Consider the following 19,872-nt stretch of genomic DNA (forward strand, 5'->3'; position numbering starts at 1 on the left):
TTGTTTGTTATGCTTTCGAAATAAAGGATATATGCTGCAATCTGACCCCGTGAGGGCTGGTTTCTTTGGATGAAATAGGAATCGGTAGCGAAAATATATATATATATATATATATATATATATACATATATATATATTACCTACTGGCGGTCGCCAGTAGGTAGTTATAGTTAGGACCTATTTTCCATAGGAAATCCGCAACATTCTATTTGGAATAACGTTGGCGCTGATTGACGATTCTTCGTAAAATTTTCCAAACTTTTGGCAAGCTCTGGTCCGCTCCTATCCTGAAAATCTCACGGTGATTCGTCAAGCGGGGGCCGAGAAAAAAGAGGGGTCTCAAAACACGTTTTCCCCATGCATTTTCCCATAGGACCTGTTGACGCAGCTACAGCCCGAACTGCTGAACGGAATTACACCACATTTGGCAGAGGTAGTCCTCAGTTCAGACTCGTGCCTTTTGCTTAAATGGTGTAAATCCGTTCAGTAGTTCCTGAGAAAATTTGAGTTTAAAAGATAGATATATCTGGGCGGAGCCTAACCACACATCTCATCGTGAGATCTGATTGGCTGTCAGTACTTCATCCAAGAAGTGTTGGCAGCCATCTTGGGACCAATATACATGATAGCACCTCATTAAAAAGCATTGCAGTTAATAGAAGGTTTTAAGACTTTAGTTACATTATAAATCATTTGTTGATGGTACCATACTCATTCTAGGAATTGTGGTGTGTTCTAAGGTGATTTTACCATGTGAAAAAGCCTTCTGCTGTGACATCATGAATCATGTTTGAGAGAAAACTATTTTCTCATGCTTTTCCCACAGAGGTTTGGAAGGTGATCTATAAGCTAAACTGAGAGCATATTTTCTGTAAATTCACATTATCTTTCTCAGTCATGTAAGAATGAAGTCTGACATTCTCAGTAAAACGTGTACATCCAACAAGGGCAGAGACTGTCAGTTGATTCCTTTGTGTTCTACTGCATCTTCCCAGAGTGTTCTAAAGAACAACTAGAGTGCTAATGGTCCTACTTATGACAAACGTATTGCACACCTGAAGCCATCTTGATTGGAATAAAGTGGTAACTCTTAAAACAATTAATTTAAAAAGGAACAAAATGACGGTGTTCATTTTGCCATAGAAAGTATGATTAGTGCTGCAGAAAAACAAAATTAGGGCACATTTTGAGTGACTTCTCAAATCCTCTTCTATTTCATTAAAAAATTCTGACATGCAGACTGAAACATGCACTTTCAATACCAGCAGCAGACTTCCCTGGTGAGCAGTAGCTTTACTACAGTGATCTAATGAGGAACTAGAGTGCTAACATTCTGAATTTATGGCAAATGTGTGACACATCTGAATGCCTTCTTGATGGAATCAAAGTAAAAAACAAAGTATTTCCTACTGAGGAGACTGTAGTAAATGAGGAAATTAGGAAACTTCATAACAAATAAGTCTCCCAAAATGGCCACCAGAGACAAAAGAGCCCAAATGTAGCACAAATATCACCCAGATGTAGCCCAAGTATAGCCCAATGACAGAATGTCCCAGAGTGTTCTAACGAACAACTAGAGCGCTAACAGTCTTACTTATGACAAAAGTATGGCACACCTGAAGCCATCTTGATTGGAATAAAGTGGTAACACTTAAAACATTTAATTTACAAAGGAACAAAATGAGGGGGTTCATTTTGCCATAGAAATTATGATTAGTGCTGCAGAAAGAAAAATTAGGGCACATTTTGACTTCTCAAATCCTCTTCTATTTCATAAAAAGATTCTGACATGCAGGCTGAAACATGCACTTTGAATACCAGCAGCAGACTTCCCTGGTGAGCAGTAGCTTTACTACAGTGATCTAATGAGCAACTAGAGTGCTAACATTCAGAATTTATGGCAAATGTGGGACACATCTGAATGCCTTCTTGATGGAACCAAAGTATTTCCTACTGAGGAGACTGCAGTAAATGAGGAAATTAAGAAACTTCATAACAAATAAATCTCCCAAGATGGCCACCAGAGACAAAAGAGCCCAAATGCAGCACAAATATCACCCAGATGTAGCCCACATGTAGCCCAATGACAGAAGTGTGCAAAACACTTATTTTTTGTGTATTTGCAGTTTTATATAGTTCAGACTTGTCAGGTATTGGTGTGCTTTACATGAGCATTGGTTACATTTAAACTATTCGAGATCACTTTTAGCACGACCTTGCCCGTTTTCTGGACCACCGTGATTCCTCCCCTCCCTTTCGGGATACTAACGTAGCGGAACCCGATAGGTAGGTGTCTTTGCACCCTTACTACCCACACATGCTCCGTATGTGTAACTGGGATTGCTAGTGCAGTTATTATCTCTATATTCATTATTATGTTTTTTCCTCCTTTGACGTTTAGTGTCCCTGATTCTGCTCATTAGAAGTATTTTAAGGCGGTTTCTCCGCCTCTGAAGCTGCCACCTATCCTGAGTGGCATTTACCATTTCTTGATCCACCTAAAAGAATTCCAGTATCAGGTATCCATGGCACTATATATATGCCCCTTTATTGGTGATGGGGGACTAATTGTCTCACAAAAATTCTTCGGTATTATTATTTTTTGTCTCATCACGCGAACTGGGTGGTTCTCTATTCTTTTTCTCACCTATATTGTGGAACTTTTCTTCCTCATCTTTCGTGGTGTTATATCCTATCTATTTTATCACATGGCTTTGCAGATTCTACAAAATCTCCTGTTCAGTCACTATGTTGTTTCATGTGATGAATCTTCCTTATATACCACTCCATTACTCTTTAGGCATTGCATATTTATAGCGCAGTCTATTCCAGTTTCCTAGTATATTATACCCACTATAGTGATGAGCCTGACCTTTGTGGCAGACCCGAATTGAGAAACTAACTTGTTGAGAATTTAATTTGAAAAAAACAAGTGGTTAACCATTGAATTATTGACTTTGAATGCATGAATTTTATTTTGAACATTTATTTTATAATTGTAGGTGTGCTTGTCCCACACTACTGATCCATCCTCGCCCTGATGAAGGTGTAGCCCCGGCTGGGGCTTGACACCAAAACGCACGTTGGCATTTTTTAAAGACTACCGGGCAATTGAAACTTCACTACCCCTTCATTGTGGATACCCACTGCCACCTTGTTATTTGACCAATATATGGCAGATTTATTTTGTTGATGTCCTTTTACCTGATGGATACAATTTGTGTGTTTTTGATATATAGAATGAGTTTGTTGTGGAATGTATGATAGGATGATTGCTGTTTGTGAATGAGGTGTGTGGGACAGAAACATCATACTCAGTTGAACTATGGAATGATATTTTGTAATACACCGATGTTAACATGATATAATGGGTTGTAAAATATAGAAAAATAAATTGATTGATCAGTTTGATTAAACCCTACCTGTATTGGACTTGTGTTTGTCTTAATTCCTGTTGTTGGTCTGCCACCCTGGGTGGCCATTATTATTATTAGGACCCTTATTAGGGCCTTTTCACTATCACTTTGGCAGGTATCTTGTTTGTTGGTTGTTTCATATTTCCCCTGCTTCACCTGCCTGTATAATTTTTCAGGGGTTCCCCTTCTTAGTAGAGATTAAGTGATTTGACCAGAATCACAGAATGTTGAGCTGAAGCAGAAACTCCAACCTGGTTCCCCAGTTGCAAAGTCTGCAGCTCTGGAAGTAACACCACAACCTCTCCCCTAAGTGCAACATTTAATCAAATGGTCAACTGGATAAAAAACATAAAGATTACAAATAATTTAAAAGTTCTTTGTCGCTATTTGAAAACTCAGAAAATGTGTCCTAATTTTAGTTTTTTAGAGCACTAACCATAATTTTGATGCAAATAAGACCCTCTCATATATGTAATTTCTAAAGGAAATGCTCTAGGTATTACAGTTTTGATAACATCAAGATGACTTCAGGCGTTCCACACTTTTGTAAAAAATATAGAATGTTAGCAATTTAGTTGTTCATTGGGATACTGTTGAGAGGCAGAAGCCAGGGGCACGCACTCTGAAAATTGAAGGCAGGTAGGAGAGTGCAGAGGCAACAATTTGACCACACTGGGCAGGCAGGAAGGGCAGTGGCAGCACAACAGACTATGGAGGGCAGTGGAAAGGGGGGCAGGGGCAACAAACCAACAATACAGGACTGGCAAGAGAGGCTGTGGCAATATAATAGACCATTGTGGGCAGAAGGAAGAGGCAGTGGTAGTGCAACCATAAATGCCAACAGACCCGTTTCAGCCAGGAAACGTCCAATGTTTTTAAGCTCAAATGGGCTTTATTTGATCTGTCTCCTGTCTACAATCTCCTCTTTTTCAATGTAACTCAAAGGGGAAAATCAATACCCCAGTTTTTTTCAAAATCATCCTCTTACCAAGTTCAAAATGTTCTCAAGTATGGTACATTGGATCATGGTAGGCAGGAGGAATTGGGGTAGGGACATGGACTCGGATAACAGAGGACAGGAGGGACATGGAGAGGTGCACCAAACTGACCCTACAGGGCAGGCATCAGGGTTTGCAGCAGCACAATACACCACACAGGGCATGCGGGACGAGAGTGCAGCACAACAATCCATAGAAAGCAATAGGGAGAGGACAGGACCATGCACATGGAGAACAGAGGGGAAAGAGGCAATGGTAGCTAGTTGACCATAATGGACAGACAGGAGAGAAAGCTGCAGCATAACAGACCATAAAAGGCAGGAGGGACGGATCAGGGGCATTACAATGGAACAGACAAGGCAGGAGGGAGGGAATAGGGGTCTGCACATGGCAACAGAGGGCTGGGGGCGAGGGGGCAGGGCAGGAGCAGCAAGATGACCATGGAGGTCAGGCAGGATGGGCACTAGAAACAAGACACACCATGGAGAGCAACAGTGAGACTATGATGGCATACACACAGAACATGGAGGGAAGGTGAGAGGGGGTCTGGGGCAGCTAGCTGACCACACAGGGAAGGTGGGAGGGGCCATGGCAGCACAGAAGACCATGCATGGCAAGCAGGAGGGTTAGTGGCAGCACAATGGCTATGATGGGCAGGAAGGAGGGTGCAGGGGCATGCACAAAGGACCATGGAGGATAGAAGGGAGGGTCAGGACCTGGGCACAGACAAGAGAGTTCAGGGGAAGGGGCCTCACAACAGACCGCGCGGGGCAGGCAGGAGGAGCAGTTGCAGCACAACAGACCAGGGAGGGCAGAAGCGTGTGGCAGTAAAATGGACCATGGAGGACAGGAGGAAGGGGATAGGGGCATGGCATGTGGACAGACAGGGTGGAGGTGGCAGGGAAAGGTTACAGTCATCTGACAATGCTAGGCAGGTGGGGAGGGTACTGGCAGCTCAACAGAACACTCAGAGTAGATATGAGTGGCAGGTCCATGGAACATGGTGGGCAAAAAGGATGGAGCAGGGGCATGCACAAAGACATCGGAGGGCAGGGGGAAGGAGAATAGGGGCAGCAAGCTAAGCACAGAGGCTAAGCAGGAGGTCAATGATAGGCCATAGAATTGGGCAATGGAGGGCAGGAGGAGTGGACTGGTACATCATGCTAAATGGAGGGCAGTAGCAGCACATCAGACCATGCATGGCAGGAGGGAGGAGGCTAGTCCATGGATTCAGACAACAGAGGATAGGGAACAGGTGGATGGGGCAGCAAGCTAACTGTTCAGAGTAGGTGGGTATTAGGAACTTTATTGTTTTTAAAATGCGTGTCTGTGTGAACTACTTAAAATATGAACAAGTATGCAGCATAATCTCACTTTTATTCAGGAAGAAGAGGACGTTTGTGACTGTGACTCCAGGCTCACTTGGCAGAAAAAAACCCTGACCCTCCACCCCCCATCGCAAAATGTAATGCCCGTGAAAAGGGTAGGTGGACGCAGTGTTATATAGAACATAGTCCTGAGAGCACGATTGAAAATGAAAACTAGATATAGTATATGGTATAAACTATGCACCAAAAAGTGTGATATAAGATGAACCGGGCGTGAAATATAATATGCAATACATTGTGCGCAATGACTGATTCATTGGAGAGCGCGAGATAGCACAGGCACTAGCGCGTGCTATGCGATATGCTCCTTGGAGTGTAATATGCACAGGGCAGTGTTGTGTAACCTAACTAGTCTCTAAAGTTGTAATATAAAATATGTGCTGGGGAGTGTAACGTTACATATGCACTGTGACAAAGATATGGATCCCAGATTGTAATATGTATGGCATAGCGCTGTGCGTTATAACATAGGCATCGAGGAAGGCACGTTAGATGGGGCAAAATAACCCGTGTGAAGGCAAGTGTGGCATGACATATTCACGGGGTGGTGTTACAGTGCACATGGGCTAGAGAGTGTCATAGCATACGCACTAGCTGGTGGAATACAACACAGAGGTGTGTGGCACCCGGCGGGCACTGGTTGGTGTAACACAGCATTGGGCTCAGCCAGGAGCACGCTGTGACTCTCAAGTGAGGTTCATCTCCTTTCCAGAGAGTAAAATAAAAAGTATTACACATCCGGCGGTGGATGTGTGTTTTATTAACCGTGAGGGGGGTTTCTTGCATAGTTTGGTCGAATTTTTGTCGAATCCCCTTTGAATGGCTTGGTGTGCGTGTGCATTAAATGTGCCCGTCAATAGCTACCCATGTTTGTATAAATAAACGACAAGGGTGTCTACTTGGAGAGTACCCACCAGCGGGGGCGCCGGGATTAGGCACGGTAGGGGGTCAGACACGTCAGAGCTTCACTAGCGGTGTAAATACATTCCACGTGGATTCATTGTATGCATAGTCGCCTTTTAATGAATATCACGCAAATCGTCATGGTGATAGGTACATACGGTTTGTCCAGCATGTCCTAGGTGTTTCTATAAATATATATTTTTTTAAATAATAAAAAACAAAGGCCGGCCCTGGGGGATGGGGTCCCCGGGGCCATAAGTGGCCTGAGGAGGGGGGCAACGCAGCCCCCTCCTAAAGAATTTTTTTTTTAAAAAGGCCATGACCCGGGGCCGATTAAGACCTTGGGAGGGGGACATGCGGCCCCGTTCCAAATTAATTTTTTTCAACAAAAAAAATCAGGGTGCAGGCTCTGGGGGATGGGGTCCCCAGGGCCAATAAATTAGAAAAAGAAGGGGGGCCACACAGCCCTCCTTCTTAAAAAAATAAAATAAATAAAGGACCGGCATCGCGCCGGAGGCCAGACCCCCTCCTTGCAGCACTCTGCAAACGCGCCCCCTGGCCAGTTGTAAGTTGGGGAATTAATTCCCCTTCAATACTGAGGGTCCCTGAGGGCCAACTAGCCCAACAGGTATCTCCAGTATGCGCCAGGGAGTTGTGTTGCAGAAAGGTGTTCTGAGGCACGCCCCTTTTTACACCTCTCTGCAACACAGCTCTGTGGCACTTACTGGAGGTACCTAGTGGGCTAGTTTGACCCTAGGGACCCTTAGGATTCAAGGGGACTTAATCTCTCAACTTAGAACGGCCACAGGGTGCGTTTACACAGTGGTGAAGGGAGGGGACGGGGCCTGAGGTGACGTGTGCAAACACGCCCTGTGGCGTGTTTTAAGTTGGGGAAATAATTCCCTTTCAATCCTGAGGGACCCTGGGGGCCAACTAGCCCACCAGGTGCTTCCAGTAAGCGCCACTGCTCTGCGTTGCAGAGAGGTGGTGCAGGCCGTGCCCCTTTTTACACCTCTCTGCAATGGCGCTTACTGGACGTACCTAGTGGGCTATTTTGCCCCTAGGGACCCACAGGATTCAAGGGGACTTAATCTCCCAACTTAAAACGGCCACAGGGCGTGTTTACACAGTGGGGAAGGGAGGGGACGGGGCCTGAGGTGACGTGTGCAAACACGCCCTATGGCACGTTTTAAGTTGGCAAAATAATTCCCCTTCAATCCTGAGGGCCCCTTGGGGCTAACTAGCCCACCAGATGCTTCCAGTAAGCGCCACTGAGCTGCGTTGCAGAGAGGTGGTCCAGGCCGTGCCACTTTTTACACCTCTCTGCAACGCAGCTCTGTGGCGCTTACTGGAGGTACCTAGTGGGCTAGTTGGACCCTAGGGATCCTCAGGAATCAAGGGGACTTAATCTCCCAACTTAAAACGGCCACAGGGCGTGTTTACACAGTGGGGAAGGGAGGGGACGGGGCCTGAGGTGACGTGTGCAAACACACCCTGTGGCGCGTTTTAAGAGGTAGTTTTAATCCCCTGCCCTATTATATACTAGGGGCTTACAGAGGAGGTCATGCTAATCACAGGGGGACCCCAACGCATACTGTTCCCTAGTGTATGTAGGTGTTTTCACTGTATTCTGAGTGTCTTTTAACATAGCACTGGCTCTAGGACAGGTTAGTCAGACTCAGTTACCACCAGTATCCGTCTGAAAAAGTTGAGGGTACAGGATGATTTTGAAACAAGGCTTCTTTCTGCTCTTCTGTTTGTTCTTTCTGCACGTTATCCTTCTTCCTGCACTTTTCTTCGTCTTTGAGGAGTTCTGTTGCTTCTGTCTGCATTTCTTTTTTTTCTTTCTGTGCGTTTTTTCTTCTTTCTTCTCATGTCCTATCTCTTTAGGCATAGTTAGAGATCAGCATTTAAAAAACCTTTGAAATTCCCTGAACAAACCATAGGTTTCAGGCATGTTATAGTTAGGAATTAGCATTTAAAAAACCTTAGAAATTCACTGAAGAAACCATAGGTTTCAGGGGCGTTTGGGCTTTTCACTCGTACAAAACCATTGAAATTCCCCCGTTATAGTTAGTTCAGCTAACTATAACTTGTGCGCCCGCAATGCACTGCTGATGACGTCACATATTACATCACTCATGACACGGTCAGTGACATCACTCATGACATCACTGATGACATCTCAAATGACATCACTGATGACATCATCCTTGTGATGGATTGGCAGACCTCCTCTCCCCCAATATAACCTTTGATACACACATTCAAAAATAGAAACTAAAATTTTCAAAACAATGGACATACCAATACTAGTTACAACAACCTATTCAGTAATTCTAAGATCCACATACACATTCACTCATTCACTAACAGTCCTATACAGTCACTCATACATGTACTCACTCATCATATGTACTCATACACCTATACATCCGGTTACACAACACCACTCATCCATAGAGTTACTCACACACATAGTCACTCATGCTAATAAAGAATCAAACATCCATTTACTTGCATATACAGTTATACACACACCACCACACTTACTTCTACAGAAACTTACACATACTTAGTCTTTTAAACAATCACTTATAGAAACACATACTTATTCATACAGGAACTCTTCCAATCTCTCACTCTCACATATACTCACTTACATACACCAATAGTCACATATACTAGTTTAAAACATATGTAGTTACTCATAAAGACACTATTGAGACAGTCATTCACTCACTAACACACCCATGCACACACTCATCCACCCATGCAGTCCTGCACACATGCTGTCTTCAACACATACAAACAGTGAGTCACTCATTCATGCACCTATGCACTACGTAATACCCCCACCGAACCATACAGACACTCAGACACTAATATTGATACTCAAAAAACCAACTAACAACCTATATAGACACTCATGTAGCTACTCACCAACCCATGCAGCCACTTATACACAAAGTGAGAGACTGATACAGATATTTACATATTTAAACATTACTCACTAAGCCATGTATTCACTAAGATACACTTAATCAGTCAGTTATACAATCAATTTTTCAAAAACAAATCATCCATTTAGACACTTATATACCCATTTATTCTTCCATCGACCTTGAGATATACATATATAAAACACATGTAATTTTCAGAAAAACACACATTCACTGGATGATGTCATTAGTGATGTCATTTGAGATGTCATCAGTGATGTCACTGACCATGTCATGAGTGATGTAATATGTGACGTCATCAGCAGTGCATTGCGGGCGCGCAAGTTATAGTTAGCTCAACTAACTATAACGGGGGAATTTCAATGGTTTTGTACGATTGAAAAGTCCAGCTAACTATAACGCCCCTGAAACCTATGGTTTCTTCAGTGAATATATATATGTATACACACACACACACACAAAGAGAGAGAGATAGAGGGAGAGAGAGAAAGAGGGTGAGAGGATGTTTAAAGTTTAACCATCATATATGATCCCATATTGCCATTGAAGGATTCCAGCAACATTATAAACCGCATGGCCATAGGCTAGGCAGTTTATTATTGGCAAAAGAACGCTGAGATGCAATATACAACCATACTGCTTATGTTACATGTTATGTAGTTTTTTATATGACATGATTATTTTGGGGTAGTTGCTGCTGAGCAGTGTGATCCACCAACACTCCCCCCCCCCCATTACCTTGGGCAGACTCATATTATTATTTTCAGAATGTACTCTATGCATTTTGCAAGTTATGGGTTGTGAGTCACACATTACTACAAAATAGGTCATAAAGCAGTTTCTAAAACCAGGTAGGGGGATTATAGGCCAAGGTCGTTAGCAAACGTCATATAGTTCCTAGCGCAACCCTCTGGAATTCTCTGAATGGCCCAAAACCGCACTAATGGAACAGTGTACTTGATCAGTGGCTGCACTTTGACCTCATTTCCCGTAATATAGATATAGAGCTATAGAAATAACTTACCATCACCAAGAGATGATCCAACTGCACTGACATGACGGGATCCATGTCGCATTCCTCAACAATCATCCCCACCAACTTTCAGTGTAACCACAATATTGTGTATGCAGCATTATGCATGGTCATCGAGACATAAACAGCATTTCTGTTCACAAGATTATTTTCCAAATAAATACAAAAAAATCTCAGTCACATGAACTTGAACTTGAACAGTCATATGTCCAGGTGGCAGGAAAATTGCCCTTTTGGACTTTAAGTATGTCTTCATGCCATACCAAAATGTAAAAGTGTACGACAAGTAAGGTCTATTATCATCTATAGTCTAATGACAACACCGTTTTCAGGTAATAGATAATCACTCAACTATAGCAAGTGTAAAGTTTTAATCTAGTGCTAAATTTGTTTTAAAAAATAATACTAATAATAAAAAAAACTCCCAGGAGCCTACCACCAGCTCTGCTGACGCTGGGGTTAAAGGGTAGCTAAGCTGCCTTGTCTTCATTCCACCTCTTGACTCTTTAGTTCCACCACACTGCACTTCCTGTATTTTCATTTCATTGTTATATCTATTTGTTATCCCTGTATTATCTCTTTGGGGCGGTTTCGTATATTTCTCTTTCTTTGTTTCTCTCTTTGTATCCCTTTCATATTTTGCTCTGAGCGTGAGTCTGGTGACGAAAAATTAATCCTGGTCCCCAAAATGAGTACCGGTGCTCATCACCTGCAACCACCTGCACGAATTAAGCACTGGTTGAATAACGTTGTTAGTCATCATTGATGCAATGATAGTATTAAGGACGCTTTTCCTTTTGACAGCAAGTATTACACTGATGCTTTCTGTGCATTTAACTCATGCTGTGTATGGCATGAAACATCACATAACACATTCAACGTGAACAGCACTAACTGTTCTGGGCTTATTTACAAGCCCCTTGCGCTGCCGGTACGCTACTTTTTCCGTTAAAAGTGACGCACCGGCGACGCAAGGGGCTTGTAAATAAGCCCCTGAGATCCTAAAACGTCATGCCGCAAAGCTTTGCACCTGAGCCAAGCTTCGGGGTCCACCTCGTGCTTTTAATACTTTTACAAACGAGTATTTCATCAAAAGACAGAACTGCATTTTGTCATAATTTAGAATGGAGGGGTAAGTTAAACAGAAGTCGGAAAAAATACCGCTGGAGTGTCAAGGGTGGCCTGGAATATATAGCCTGCGCCGCGTACGCTCGCCGCGCAGCCATGTCTCCAAGCAATTTCGAAAGATGTCCACGAGGTTTTATTACATTTTTTAAATCAGACCTCGATGAAATTGCCCCAGGCAGCCCGTGCCCATTTTCTGGCCACCAAGGTGACGTTACCTGCAGGGACGCACTGGCTGCAGTTTAACAGACGGTGGGGGGATTAAGGGGTAGACGCACACTTCCACAATATTATTTTCTTTCTTATCAAGCGTTCTGGGTCGGGTTGCCCCTATATCAAGTTATAGCGCAGTTGAAGAGTTCACGGAAGGAAATATTACAGTGAACTCTGGCAGCCCGTCACGGGTCGGGGGCTGCGGGCTGCCTCGGCAGCGAGGCCTTCTTGACAGGTGATCGCGCGCGGAATGCAAAGACGAACCGGCTCGTTTCCATGGGCGCCTATCAATGAGCGATGGTGACAGAAGCACAGAGGCCCGTGTCTGGCAGAGATACATTACAAAATGTGATTAGAATAAAAGGGAAGCGGCTCGGTACTAATGGCCGCTTCTGCGACTCTTCCATCTTGTAGCGATTACGCGAAAGGAAGCCTGCGGTTGCCGCCCTGTGCCACAGACTACGCTGACGATTGTTTTCTGCTCTCTTTGAAACAGGCGCTGCTCCAAGCCGTCAGACCGGAAGCGGCAGCCTCAGCACATCACTGGTTGAAGAAGGCAGACGCACAAGGTAGGCGCCAGCAGGTCCTCGCTTACTACATGGCTGGATTTTTTGTGGTGGCTGTAATTACGCCGTGGTCTGTTGTTAATCAACGCATATTCTGACACCTGTTTAGATCTATCTATCTATCTATCTATCTATCTATCTATCTATCTATCTATCTATCTATCTATCTATCTATCTATCTATCTATCTATCTATCTATCTATCTATCTGCTAAGGTGGAGAAGCGTCACTTCACTGCTATTTAGCAGTGAAGTTAAGGAAAAATAAAATTATTATAACTCGTGTTATTATTTTATTTTGTCCTGATGTCCCGCAGCTTTGCAGGGCAGGGCTGCTCTCATGACAGAAGCAGGGGGAGTGGTGAGCACAATGAAAGTGCACGTGAATGTTTGGCCGGCCGTCTCAGGCTGGCAGGGCCGGACTGGCCGTAGCGGGCACCCGGCGTTTTCCCGGTGGCCTGCCAGGGTGGGGGCCGGTTTTGGGCACCTGGGGTCTGTTTTTGTTACCGGGGGTCTGCAATATCGGCCCCCGGTAACAAAATCGGCCGAAACCGGCCCTTGCAAACAGCTCGGCCGCCAAACATTCATGCGCACTTTGCATGTTCTCCACGCTGGCTGCATTACATTCTGCGAGGAGAACATGCCCAGGCCAGGGCCGGAATGGCCACAGCGGGCACCGGGCATTCCCCCGGTGGGCCGCAAGGGTGGGGGCCGGTTTTGTGCCCCTGGGGGGCCATTTTTGTAACAAAATCGTCCGAAACCGGCCCTGGCAAACAGCTCGGCCACACCCCCAACCCCCGGAGGGAATGGCCGAGCACTTTGCCAGGGCCGGTTTTGGTTCCCAGTCCGGCCCTGGCCCAGGCTTCCAGTCAACGTCTGAGCGCCGAACCACAGCGCTGTGATTGGCTAACTGGGAGCCTGGGTGTGCTTCCTGTTCCTGGCAGAGCAAGGGACTATGAGGAGAGATACGGCGAGGAAGTGGCTAGAAGGTAAGTTCTTTTTTTTTCTCCCGCACACCCGTGTCACACCACCCCCCACCCACGATCCGTGCCGGGTGAGTAGGACTGAGAAACATAGAACACAGGGATTTGACGGCAAATACAAAGTGGTCACGTGACATTTACATACCCTAACTGAAATCATACATAGTGGCTGTGATTAGAACCAGTGGCAAGACATATGAAAGTGTTAAACACAAGATAATACGAACACTCCTGGCATAGCCCAAAGCCTGATCCATTGGTACAATCTTTTCCGTGTTCAGGAAATACACATAAATAAACCCCTGTATTAAAGCTTGGCGGCTGAGCTCTACAGTATCCAGATGGGGGACAAAAAAACTTCATCCCCTCAAACTAAATAATGAGCATAGAATGAAGCAATATCGTAAGGACAACGCACCCGGACATTCACTGACAAATGGATTTTAGAGAAGTAGGAAATCCGGATTAACTAAATTGGATTCCCCATCGCACCTCTGTCATATAGTAAGAGATAAAAAAATTGGATGGCCCTGAGGAAGGTGGACATAAATCAGTTAAATCCACAGAAACGTATGTTGGCTAGATGTACTCCCGGCTGGCGGCAACACCATGGAGAGCTGAAAAGGATTCCTACCATGTGTTCCATTAGCACATCTATTTAGGCTGGGTAGTGGATGAGGTTTTGAATGAGTGTATGTGTGCTTGATTCTTGGAAGGATGGTATGGAGTGAGAGGTGTGGTATGTTGTGAAAAGTTTTTTCTTTTTCTTGATGGGGATATGAAAAGTCATTACCACTTTGTTGGAAGCTGATTTGCATGTATTGTATTTCACAAAATAGGAGTACCGCTTCCATGTTTGTTATGTCTTAACAATATATTTCCACTAAAAAAGTATTTTCAAAATCATTAAAAAAATGTTATGTTTGTTGTATATTTATAAACAAATAATGGAGTAAAAATATGGTTTTGTCTACAAAAAAGTATATTCTGAATAAAATGATGAAATGATATTCTGCAGTATGTTCAGATTTATATAGGAAGGGTTGCCCAATAGAGCTGTGTTAAGCCGTAATTAAAGCATTATAGGTCATTTGGGAGATTGTTTTCCCATATATATTTGTTGGTCCCCCCCCAGACCTTCAAAGTATCCATAAGGGGTACCTTTCTCTAATAGAATCACTTTGCATGTTCTCCACGCTGGCTGCATTACAGCCTGCGAGGAGAACATGCCCAGGCTTCCAGTCAGCGTCTGAGCGCCGAACCACAGCGCTGTGATTAGCTAACTGGGAGCCTGGGTGTGCTTCCTGTTCCAGGCAGAGCGAGGGACTATGAGGAGAGATACGGCGAGGAAGCAGCTAGAAGGTAAGTTCTTTTTTTTTTTCCTCCCACTACCCCTGCGTCACACCGCCCCCCACCCACGATCCGTGCCGGCCACCACTGCTATCTATATATTTATCTATCTCATGGATGAGCCTTTTTATTATATGTGTAAACCTTTTTAACGCTCATATTTCACAGAAAAGAGGTCTTCACTGTGAATTATTTTCCACAATTCACAGTGCTGACTTCATTTGCGGCAAATATAGCTTCCATAAGCAAATGACAAAGTTAAATTGATGGTTAACTCAGCATTTTTTCTTTCTTTCAGTGCTGATATAAAATGCTTTCACAATGACAATGCTGCTCTGAGAGCACTATTCAGCATATAACATGGAGTTAGTATTACCATGTGTAAAAATGACAAAATATGGAAGTAATACTATCAAAAAATGTGCCGTGGTATACCGCATAATTTTCCTTTTCCTGCTGCATAATTTAGACAACCCTGTTGCATAATTTGGTGCTTCCCTGACGCATAATTCTAGTGGCCCGATGATACTCAAATGCTCCAAATCTTTCCAAAGAGTGCTAAAATCAATGGATGTCATTTAATATAGATAAGTGATGTGTAATGTGATCTTATGTTGCCATTTCTGGGTTGGGATGACATTTATAAACCACTCTGCTTTTGGCCTCATGGTTTATGATATCACCAAATTCCTTCAATGACAATAGAGGCCCATATTACACAGTTACCAGTTATGTATTTTCTATTATATATACGAAGTGCAGAGTGAAATATGATGTTTATTACCATTGTTGCGTGTGAGGAAGGTCCATTACTCATTAGAGGCAAAGCCTCAAGTGCTGCTTCCCTATCTATATTTTTATGTGTACTTGTTTTAACAAAAGATATTTAATCAAAATCAGGATGCCAGGGGTTCAGTCTGTACAGTATAGTAGTAATTCTTCCCCATTTTACATCCACTGCCCCGTCCCTTCCACATTCACTACTAAAACATATACTTACATATGCAAAGACTCTGCTGTCGGGGCAGAGATATCCACAAAGAAAAAGATAGGAGAGGCAAAGGCGTAAACTGTGCTCATAGGTTTAGTAATAGTTTTTTGTAGAATGTCTATAGTACTATTGTAGTGCTACAAGATGTTCTACATAATGTAGTTTGTGAATAGGCCCCTAGTGTCTTGCTCTTTCATTGCAGACATGAAGAATAAAAGCAGAATCTCTATTGCGAAATTCAACACAATAAAAAAGTTAGTATTATTTGCCCAAAGATGCTAACTTTAGTTTCATGTAAGTCAGATTAAAAATGTTGTGTTGAAACATGAAGATATTCTGTTTTTCTTGTAATGACCTATATCGCAAAAAAAAAATATATATATATATATATATATATATACTGCCATAAATATCTTGCTTCTGCTGAATACTTTTTATTTTAGAAAAACTCAGCAGAAGAAGGAAAAACAGTTCCCCTTGCTCTTGTTCAAACCACAGTTGTAATTATGCTCCGTGATCTGCCTATCACTGTGGCAGCTGGCAGCAGTGATGTCGCAACTCAGCTGTAATAGCTTATTACATTTGAGCAGCTACGCCATTTAGTTATTACATGTGGCTACAAACATCACAACTCAGAGATGGGCTTTTACATCAGGATGGCAGGCTGCCATTTATTATAACGTACTTGGATAGGGTAGGATGAGAAAATGAAAGTGAGTAGGAGATTTAAGTGAAGCTTTGTACAGTTTGAAAAATGACACCAGGCCATGCCATATTTCATAAAGATGTTATTTAAATGACGTGGAAAGCCTGGGGCTTTTCATCCAATTTCCTTACAAAATTGACTTGTGAAGGGAGGAGCCTAGCGCTTGACCAAGATGGCCGCGTGAGCTCTGAGCTCCCGAGACCCTCGCGCCCTCCGTCGACTATCCTGTCTCTAATCCTGTCGGTATGCATGGCATCGTGTGGATGACCTGTCAGGGAGGCGATTGATGCTACCCGCGGTCGGATCGCCCACCGGGAACCGGACCTATGCCTGGCGGAAGATTGCGGCCTATCTCCGAGGGATGCCAGGGGCTAGAGTTGGCAGGATGGCCGACTTCTAGTTGAACAACAACGGCCAGGCGAGGTGTGAACTGTCGGACGGAGGTCCCCGTCCTTTCACTTTCGCTTTCTCTTCCTTTGTCAGCCCTGCCCCTGGAGAGCTCTTGGTGGCTTTATTACCCTACGGACGCTCTGCAGGCTACTCTGGTGGCCCACTGCAGAACTGATCACTCCTGATTCCTTTCATTGAGAGGGACCCGTCTTATCTGAACCGACCTGCTTGGTATCAACCATGTCGGGCAAAGCAGAGGTGGATCGGCTGAAGGCTAAGTCTACCAGGCGGGGAGCCTTTACCCAAGTCAATAGTATGGACCGCTATGCTCTGCAGAAGGGATCACCGAGTGGGTCGAGCCAGTCGCCGGATACCCAGAAGGCGGCCTCGCCTTTGGCCCCGGAGCTCTCACTACAGGATGTCATGGGCGCGCTCGAAGGGATGCAGACTTCGATTGGGAGACAGTTTGATGCCCTGGCGCATAAGGTGGATGCCATCTTGGTGGATGTTAACCTGATCCGTGCGGACTTGGGCAAAACGAATGAACGGGTTAGGACCCTGGACCTCAAGACCACGGGCCTCACCGATGATGTCACGGAACTGCAGACCGAGGTTCGTAAGCTGAGGACCGAGAGTGATCTCACCGCCCGCCGGCTGGAGGACTTTGAGAGCCGGGCCAGGCGCAACAACGTGCGCGTCATCGGGGTCCCGGAGTCCTCGGATGAGGCTTCGGTTGACCTGCTTGTCGAGGACTTGGTGCTTAATCATCTGCAGCCTAAGGGTCTTGGAAAGTTCTTTGCGGTTGAAAGGGCCCATAGAGTGCCGGGTGGGAGGCCCAAGGTGGGTGCCCCACCGAGGCCGATCGTCGCTCGGCTCTTTCATTTTCGAGATCGGGACGCTATCCTGCAAGCATCGAGGGTGACGGGCCCGGTCCCCTTCCAGAACGCGTCGGTGAATTTCTATCCGGACTTCACCCAGCAGGTGCAGAGGCAGAGACAGGGCTTTCTGGGGGTGAAGAGGCGGCTCCGGGAGAGGGATCTGAAGTATGCCATGCTCTTCCCTGCCAGACTACGTGTGGTGCACGAAGATCGGACATTCTTCTTTGACTCTCCTGTTATGGCCGATGAATGGCTGGACGCTTTGCCCCGGCGACGGACGGGGGAGGACATTGCCGAGGATGGGGACAGTGGCCGGGATGGGCAGGGCTGATTTTTCGGAGCCGGTCTGACTCGATTTGGCTATATTTGAAGACTTGAATAGTGTGCAGTCAATGCGGAGGGCTGCGGGAGGACGAGGGGTGCTCTTTTCCTCCCTTAGGGTACTTTTTGTAGATTTTTGGGTTTTGTAGGGCGACAGGCACACTGCAAGTTGGGGGGGCTTTGTAAGCTGCAGCAGGGGTGCAGGGTGGGGGGGGTTTCTGGGATTTTGGGTTTGTTGTTGGGGGGTTTATTTCTGCAAGGCATGGTGATTCTTTCCAGGACTGTTCCATGGTGGCTCTTCGGGTGTGGGGTGGGCCTCTTTACGTTTGAGGATGGGGGTAGGGGTTTAAGTGTTATAAGCTGGAATGTTAATGGTTTGGGGGATCGCATTAAGCGTGGGATTGTTTTGCAATTCTTGAAACGGTCAATGCCGGATGTTGCCTTGCTGCAGGAGACGCATCTTATAGGTAATACGTGCTATGCTCTGAATAGGAAGGGTTATAAATTCATAGCACATTCGGGATTCTCCTCTGGGTCCAGGGGTGTGGGCATCCTAGTCAGAGCCTCGCTACCATTTGAGGTGGACTCCACCATTGTTGATGATAGGGGGAGGTTTGTGGCGGTGGCGGGGCGGTGGGAAGGAAGAACTTTGGTTTTAGTTTCGGTTTATGTCCCGCCGGCCCTGCAGGCCTCCACGTTCACAGATCTGGGTAGGGCCCTGCTGGATCTCCCGGGGGGTATGCTTGTGGTGGGTGGTGATTTCAACGCTGTTGGCTCCGGCCTGCTGGATAGATACCCGCCCAGAGACACAGGGGGGGCTCAGAAGTGGCTCCCAGACTTCCTAGACACGCTTGGCCTGATAGACTGCTGGAGGCTCCGGCACCCCACACAGAGCCAATACACGTTCCACTCCGGGGCACATGGTAGTCTTTCCAGGATTGATTACCTACTCACTCTGGCTGCGCATGCCTCATTGGTCTCCGAGGCGAGGCACATGGCGCGTGGTATATCTGACCATTCGCCAGTGTGGATCCGGCTGGATCTAGGTCGGGAGGGAGGAGGAAGGGTGGCCCCTATCAACCCGTGGTATTTCCGAGACCCCAAGATGCGCAGCGCGCTGGTAAAGAAAGTAGATAATTTTTTCAAGGATAATCAGGGATCCGTGGACTCGGCAGTGTCGCTGTGGGAAGCATTTAAGACCGTGCTCCGAGGGGAAGCCCTCTCCCTAGTAGTAGCTGCCAAGCGGCGGAGAGATGGCGAGGTTCTGCAGGTTGAGGAGGAGATCGCGGCTCTGGAGGGAGCGCTGGAGGAGGAGGTTACAGAGTCCTCACTGCATGAGCTTTGCTTGAAGCAAGCTGAGTATAAGGACCTGGTGACGAACGCCGCTAAGACCCTCAGTAGGGAACAGCAGGGCCGATTGTATGATGTTGGTGACAAGGCAGGGAAACTCCTGGCTTGGCTGGACAAAAAAGAACGGGTCAATAGAGTTGTGCCAGAGTTGACGGGAGAGAGGGGAGAGGCGATTGTGGAACCTGAGAGGATTGTAAAGTGTTTTTCGGACTATTTCTGTAGGGTTTATGCCTCAGTGTCGGATAGGCCGCCCGAGGACTCGTCTGACCTCCTCCGTGATATCGAGTTGCCCTGTCTCT

General features: G+C 45.5%; 1 protein-coding gene across 1 annotated transcript in view; it reads left to right on the forward strand.

The window, feature by feature from the left end:
- Positions 1 to 19,872, forward strand: part of LOC146862426 (uncharacterized) — a 312,505-nt gene that overhangs the window by 180,133 nt on the left and 112,500 nt on the right. Inside the window, exon 6 of the mRNA XM_085643263.1 lies at positions 12,536 to 12,608. Within this exon, the coding sequence (XP_085499389.1) occupies positions 12,536 to 12,608 (73 nt within the window). The remainder of the gene's footprint in view (positions 1 to 12,535; positions 12,609 to 19,872) is intronic.

The sequence above is a fragment of the Triturus cristatus genome, chromosome 2_2 (genome assembly GCF_964204655.1).
Source record: "Triturus cristatus chromosome 2_2, aTriCri1.1, whole genome shotgun sequence".
Classification (NCBI taxonomy): Eukaryota; Metazoa; Chordata; class Amphibia; order Caudata; family Salamandridae; genus Triturus; species Triturus cristatus.